This window comes from Amphibalanus amphitrite, unplaced genomic scaffold (genome assembly GCF_019059575.1).
Source record: "Amphibalanus amphitrite isolate SeventyFive unplaced genomic scaffold, NRLGWU_Aamphi_draft 000380F_arrow, whole genome shotgun sequence".
In the NCBI taxonomy this organism is placed as follows: domain Eukaryota; kingdom Metazoa; phylum Arthropoda; class Thecostraca; order Balanomorpha; family Balanidae; genus Amphibalanus; species Amphibalanus amphitrite.
Window position 1 is genome coordinate 557,370 of NW_024881874.1, and position 7,173 is coordinate 564,542.

The 7,173-nt window shown below is 53.3% G+C and overlaps 1 protein-coding gene across 1 annotated transcript; it reads right to left on the minus strand.

The window, feature by feature from the left end:
* Positions 1–638: 638 nt before the first annotated feature.
* LOC122390037 (octopamine receptor beta-1R-like) lies at positions 639–3,001 on the minus strand. Its single transcript, XM_043382620.1, has one exon. The coding sequence runs from the start codon at positions 2,423–2,425 to the stop codon at positions 944–946; it is 1,482 nt and encodes a 493-aa protein (XP_043238555.1). The 5' UTR covers positions 2,426–3,001; the 3' UTR covers positions 639–943.
* Between the last annotated feature and the right edge of the window lie 4,172 nt (positions 3,002–7,173).

Here is a 7,173-nt window from a genome sequence, read left to right on the forward strand (position 1 = left end):
TAAGTAATCCTCTCAGATTTAACTTAAAGTCAACGGTTTTGCCTGCGAGAAAAACCGCAAAAACAGCCGATTTTTTCGGAAACAGTTTTTCTGCAATAACTTCTGACCCAAGCCTTGCACGAGGCTACTTTTCCCGGCCTTGTGTTCCTCTCGTCAAGACGATTTGCAAAGTTGTTTGAATCGCTGAAACGACAAACGGTTACGGCCTGGAGATGTTGTGCCCATCTGCTCCTGGTGTAGCCCTGGATTTCCGTCATACCGGCAACGGATAAACCTGGCTAGGACTGTGAACAGACTGTGACAGTAAAATGTGAAAATGTTATGGAGTGATTCCGATGAGAAGTGAACTACCTATATGGGCGCACAACTAATATACCTACGCCCACGTCTTCATTAGCTTTACGTGATATTTGATAGGCTATTGTGGTAGAAGTAATCTGTTAAAATGGTCGCATCGATCACTCCGAATTACGCTGCAAGTTAATTGAAACACATTGGAATATGCCTTGGTATTACAGTGTCTGTCTTATGCACAACTGAACTGTATCTTCGTCGGTGTTTGCCCATCATTGTTGCTTTCATGTCATAGCTATTTTCAAACATGGCAACGCCATTTAAATTTGCCGTTTCACACGAGGATGTATTGAACCATTGCATTGGTCAATGTAGGGTGAGCTATCGAACAGCCAGGTACGCTCGGTTATAGCACACTGCACGGCAGCCTGCAGGCCGAGCCGATGTTCCCATGGTGGCTGCAGGTCACAGTTTCAAACAGCGGTAACCAAACACGCAACAAGGGGCACCCGTCCTCGCGTCGCTGACGCAAACCGTTCAAAAATACATATTCGCGGCGTCCCGCGCTCTGGTTATGGGCCCCCTTCCTCCAGGGACAGTGGACGGATCACTTATGGGGCAGAGTGTGTGGGATGAGGTCGGCGTGCGGTCACTCGCACCGCGCCGCGCGGCCCGGGAAAGACTGCAGAGTGGGGGTCCGGCAGGGCCGGGGGCGCGCCGCGCCGCCACCGTCACCGGCCGAGGGCACGCAGCTCAGGTTCGACGGTCTGGTGAGCGAGCTGGCGCCGGTCCGCCGTCGGCAGCACAGCAGCGACAGAGTCTGCCGAAACGCCTCCCTGAACTCGGTGTTGAAGTACGCGTAGATCATGGGGTTCAGCGTCGAGTTGAAGTAGCCGATCCAGAAGAGGATGTCGACCAGAACTGGCGGCACGTGGCACGCGCGGCCGCACAGCGTCGTCGTGGCATACCACGAGAAGAACGGAAGCCAGCAGAGCACGAAACAGCCCATGATGACGCCCAGCGTCTTTGCCGCCTTGTGCTCTCGCAGCATCTGGCTGGTGGAGTAGCGCAGTCGGCCCAGCCGGGAGTTGGTCGACGTCTTGCGCGAAAAGTCCAGCTTCTCGCCGAATGAGACGGAGGACGCCTTCTTGGAGAGCGGCGGCGGCCGGTGCGGCCGCGGCGGCCTGTCGCCCGCTGCCGCCGCGCCGCCGCCGTGCCCCTCGCCGGCGGACAGGGGCGACATGAGCTCGGCGGCCGGCTCCGGCTCGGGCTCCTCGCGTATGTTGTTGAGCGCCGTCAGTGCCAGCGACAGCTGCTCGTCCGACATATCGGCCAGGTTGACGGCGGCGTGCGCGGCGCTGAAGCGCGCGCTGCTCGGCACCCGGCTGATGGCCCGGTGTTGGCGGCGCGCCTCCTGATAGATGCGGCTGTACATGCACACCATGACAACGCCCGGCAGCCAGAACGAGATGGTCGACGACACCAGCATGTAGGTGCGGTTGACGATGAACTGACATATGTTGGGGTGGCGCGCCCGGTAGTCGAGGTGGGACTGGTACGTGTACCACCCCAGGAAGATGGGCAGGAACGAGATGAGCACCGGCGCCGTCCACGAGGCCGTCAGCATGGCCGCCACCGTGCGCTTGTTCATGCGCGAGCGGTACTCGAGCGGCCGCATGATGGCGCAGTAGCGGTCCACGCTGATGCAGCACAGGTGCAGGATGCTGACCGTGCTGAAGAACACGTCGAACGAGTTCCACATGTCGCACATGACGTAGCCGAACATCCAGCGGCCGGTGATCTGGATGCTGGCGTTGAACGTCATGGCACACAGCGCCACCAGCATGTCGGCGAACGCCAGCGACACCACGAAGCAGTTGGCCACGACTCGGATCCTGCGGTGCAGCAGGACGCTGACGATCACCAGCAGGTTGCCGAGCACGGCCATCACGATGATGGCCGTCATGGCGGCCAGCTTCAGCAGCAGGGTCGTCAGCGGCAGCGGCAGCGGCGGCGGCGGCTCGGAGGTGGCGGCCGCGTCTCCGGCCAGCAGCGGGCTGTCGCCGCCCTCCGGCCCGGTCACAGCTCCGCTGGGAACGGTCGGCCCCCAGGTCACGGCCGACGCGGCCATGCCATGACCGGCCAGGATGGAACCCCCCTCTCACCGTGATATGTGGCACATCAGCACGTCGAGTAGCTGCTCGCCGTCTGAGACGCGCCGGCTGGCTTCTGGACCGCCGCCGCCGCCGCACACCGTCCTCCCTATCTCCGTCTCTCGGTCGCTTGTCGCCGGCGTAAAATCAATGCCGTCTGAACTGGGCCAGCGCAGGGTCGAATGGTGCGGAGAACATGGCAGAGCGGGTAAGGCACAGTCGGCAGAGCAGTTCTCCCTCGGCGCTTATCAGAAGCTCAGAATTGCGACCGGAGGTGTCGGACGAGCCTCAGTTTCCGCCACTTGACCTCGCCGCAACTCTCGAGTGTTTCAATTTCAGCGACCCGTGCTACTCTCGGTCGGAGCGTAATTTGGTTACAGTAATCAACTTCGTTTCGGAATCAGTCCGGGCCCGGGCGGGTCGACTGACCACTCCGCTGGCTGGGTGAGAGTCTGGTCGGACTCGGCGGTCACCACTGCACTCCTCAGAGTGACCCGGGGTCGGCACAGGTCGCCGGCTGACCCAGCGCCGAGCAGGCCCGGAGTGCGACTGAACCGGCGGCACCAGCCAGCCACTGTCGAGCGCCCACCCCAGGGATCGATCCTCGGTCGCCGCCGCCGCCGCCGCCACCGCCGGGTGATGTCGAACACTCGGGCGGTCGTCCGCTGACGGAGCTCCAGGCACACATCCCTCCGGATGTCACAGACGCAGGCCACCTGAAGGTCGGACGAGGCTGACCGACGTCCGGTGCCCCGATGAGCGTCCGGCCGGGGCGCCGGGGCGCGCGCTCTCGGCCGGCGCCCCCAGCTGCCAGGGTCAGACGCGATCGAAGCGAGAGTCTTTAACCACGCCTGCCGCCGGGCCAGCCATCAATCAGTTAACTGCCAGTTGGGCAGACCTGGCGCGGCCGCGGCGCTGTGAGAGCCCGGCCGGAGCCGTGATCCGCTGCTCCACCCGGAGAGTAGTAATGGGGCCGCACCAGAGACAACCGTCACACGCAGCGGCCGGAAACTTCAACCACCCAACTTAGACCGGGATTCCACTTTAGGTCATAGCCAGGTGCCCCCGCCAAAGATTCAGAGGAATGTAGAAAATGTGATATGTGATAAAAATCCTCATGTGATAGAAAATATGTTTGAAATCATGGTCTAGTTCAAATGGCATAAACTATTCGGTTATATAAGTGCTTACGCCTTTCGGAATAGTTCTGGCGTGCTCGAAAAATGGGCAACTAATCGTAACTGTCAGCCACAAACGCAATTTCTGCGCAAAGTTCTCAGCATAATAGCAAATAATTCAAAAGAGATGCGTTCGTCAATAATAAAGCTATAAATTCTTGAGGAAATCGCTTCCAAATGTGCAAGTCGTCGGCACTTTGTATTTTGAAGTAAAAAAGACAGGCTTTAGCCGAGGGAGCCATTATCCATCCACTCAAGCTTGAGTGAAATAAAATGTCAAAATATTGCAACAAAAGTTCAGGCATGTCTATTCCATTGACACCTAAAACACATTTTCAATGGTAGATAACAAATATATGCAGGGCTAAAATGGGTGCGGTTGCGAAGCATGCAAACAATACGCAATTATGACAATGCGTTGCAATAAATAACATTAAAGGGACCCTCCCACCTTAACATTAGTTTTGAGTTGAGATAGCCAAATTGGTGGCCATGGCCTGAAAATACCGGTTTGGGCACTCACAACATCGAAAAATGCTTTAATTCGGAGATATGGAATTTCAAACTTGCAGTTTTCGGATTTTAAGGGGCTAATGCATTGGTATGCCCCCTTAGAATTTGTGACGTCAGCGGAGGTCTAACGATTTTTAAATCTTTTACTAAAACGTTTGGTAGCACGCGGTGGTATATGCTGCTTTGCGCGCAACAAATGCCGCACTTTCAAATAAAGTCGCTAGGAACAGCGGAGATCCCAGAAAGTAAACAATAGTAAAAGTCTAATATCTTGAAAACCGGTGAATATTTTTCGATGAAATTTGGTAGATATTCGTTTTCGCTCTTCCTGAACCGAGCGACATCACTTTCATGCCAATTCATTAACGTTTTTGAAGGTGGGAGGGTCCCTTTAAACAGCTACTAACTCTGACATTCCTATTATAAGAGCTCGAGTATCTGAATGTATGGATTCGATTAACAAAGCTGAAGTCCACGCAAGGTCAATATTGATGTGCTATTAAGTATTAAACACTTCTGCCCATAGTGCCCAATCAGGCGATACTCACCGGGTTTTGGTGAGGATTGGATGTTCAAGTTTGACCCGTGCCATGATGGGAAACGGTGTTTTATGGTTCTCCCTTCGTAGCGACGCAGTTTTTGGCGTACCTTTCACATGATGCATCTTTCCTACATATGTTACGCAATTTTTAGAGCCAGATCATGCAATGTCGAATCACCACATCACTTCAGAAAACCTAACCTAAGGACAGCCCTAAAGCCCACAAGCAGCCTCCGAACTCGCCGATACATCGATACTCGACCCCGGGGCTCCATTGCGCCGGAGCCCGTGATTAATGTCCACCGTCGGACGGCCAGATGAAGTCCGGACGAATCACTGCCCACTGCCCAGTGCCCTCCCGGAAACCGCCAGTCGACAAAAACGACGCCCCGGACGCGCCGGATTACCGTCCAGCTGGCACTCGCCTCCTGATCAGGAGAGCCCTCATCCGATCGGCTGTCTCGGACCTCACTCGCCTGCCGCACCGGATCCTGAGACGGACACGCGACGCCAAGAGCTCTTACTCTGGTGGACAGGGGTCAGGACCCAGAGTGACGTAAAGGTGTTGCAGGAGTAAGGGTCTGGTTAGACGGTAAGTCTGCGTTGTTAGTTTAACCCGCGCCCTGATGGGGTCTGCCGAGCAACGCGGTCTGATGGGGGGGGGGGACATTTTAACCACGCAACCACGCAACATAGCGACAAGCGGTAAACGGCATTGGATAGCCCCAACGGGGAACTACCTTGTGACCCAATTTCATTGACCTCGGTTTAACCGATGACGTCACAGGTCAGGTCAAAGGTCAAATTTTCACCATTTACAGGCATTTCAAGAAATGCGTTGTAAAATCGAGTAAAATGCATTTCATTGAAAATCATCGATGGGGAAATGTTCGTCAAACACATATTTAGCTATCTGAGGTCACTGATACCAGGTCAGGTCACAGAGGTCAGGTCACTGAGGGTCACAGTATAAAAATATCATGCGATGCATGTTTTATGGTCCATTTTATATGCCAAATGCGATTCTGTGGGACAGGCACCCTTTGGGGTCAGTTGAGATTATGCTTTGGTGAAGGTCAGGTCAAGGTCAGGTCAAGGTCAGGTTAAATTAGGTCAAATTTCAAAGTTGATATTTTTGCATAAAATTGGTATCGTTTCGATGTAGCTCGTCACGGGGAGTTCAATGGTGGTCTTTGTTTTGCGCTAGTGGTCTAGAATTGCTAAAATTTGAGTTCCAAAATTTGACGTCATCAATTTTGAACAGTTTTTTTTTCGCTATAACTTGGCCAAAAAAGGAGGTATCGATCTAAAATTTAGTATGTATATCGAAGAGCGCAGGGAGACTATCACATATATTCCTATTTTTCCGAAATTCGAAATTTCTTGGGAATTGTTTGAGTTTTTCTTTAAAAAAATCATTTTTTATTTTTGGGGATCAAAACCCAAAATTTTGAAAATCTGAGATAGCAATTTTTAGCGCCGTTTTTTCTCTACACAACTACATAAAGAACTTTAAAATTGCTTGTAAACTGCAGATTTGGTGAGCGTTTCAAGATGTCATGTTTTTTGCTCATTTTTACTCGAACATGACCTCAGTTTGACCTCAATAACTCCTGACCCAAGGTGACCTGTGACTTGAAAATATGTGTAAAGACTAAAGGTGTCAAATTGATGCCCGGGAAGGTACTTAAAATTTGGCGGCGCTGCGCGCCGCCGTTTTCTCGCTATTTAAGAAAAACCACAGGGGTCCAAAATGCCCCCCATCAGGGCGCGGGTTAACTGTGTCTTCTACCTTTGTGGGCTTTTCTCCTATCGACTCTTTTTCTGTACAAGATTCATTCTAACAAAACTTGCGCCGATTATGTTTTAATGGCCTAGAAATGAGTTACAAGCTTTGATCTCAAAATACCAGCGCATTTTTAACAAAAGAATGAAGCCTTTCTGTCGCACGCTTATCATTATATCGGAAAAACTTTCGAGACGCTTCGCATCCATGATCCAAAGTTATAATGGTGTCACCACATACGAGCATGCCTTGGTGCCTTACTCAGTTCCTTTTTAGAACTTTTAGAACTTCGCTTTTCATGCTTCTCCTACAAAATTTCAACATTGGGTAGACAACTTGTTGGTCTCGTACAAAATCTGCACCAAATACGAATAGGGCTCAGAGCTGTGTTCTCCTACTTCGCAGTTCGATTTTACGGCTATCGGTCAGTCGTGTCACACGCCACTTCCAGTCTTCCGTCGACCCTTTCACCTGATGAATCTTCTGTTGTGCGGTGGCTGAGACCGCCGCAGGGCTCGGTCGCCCCGGCCGGCCCGGTCGACCTGAATTATGCAAACGTCTGCGGCCGGATTTCGGAGGCTCGGGGCCTCTGCGCCGTCCGGCGGCCGGCAGATGCAGCGCCTGAGCGCTCGTAATCGAATCGACGGCGGTCGGCGGCGAAGGTCGGACGACGCAGGCTGACCTGAGGGCGCCGTCGGGCGTCGGCCG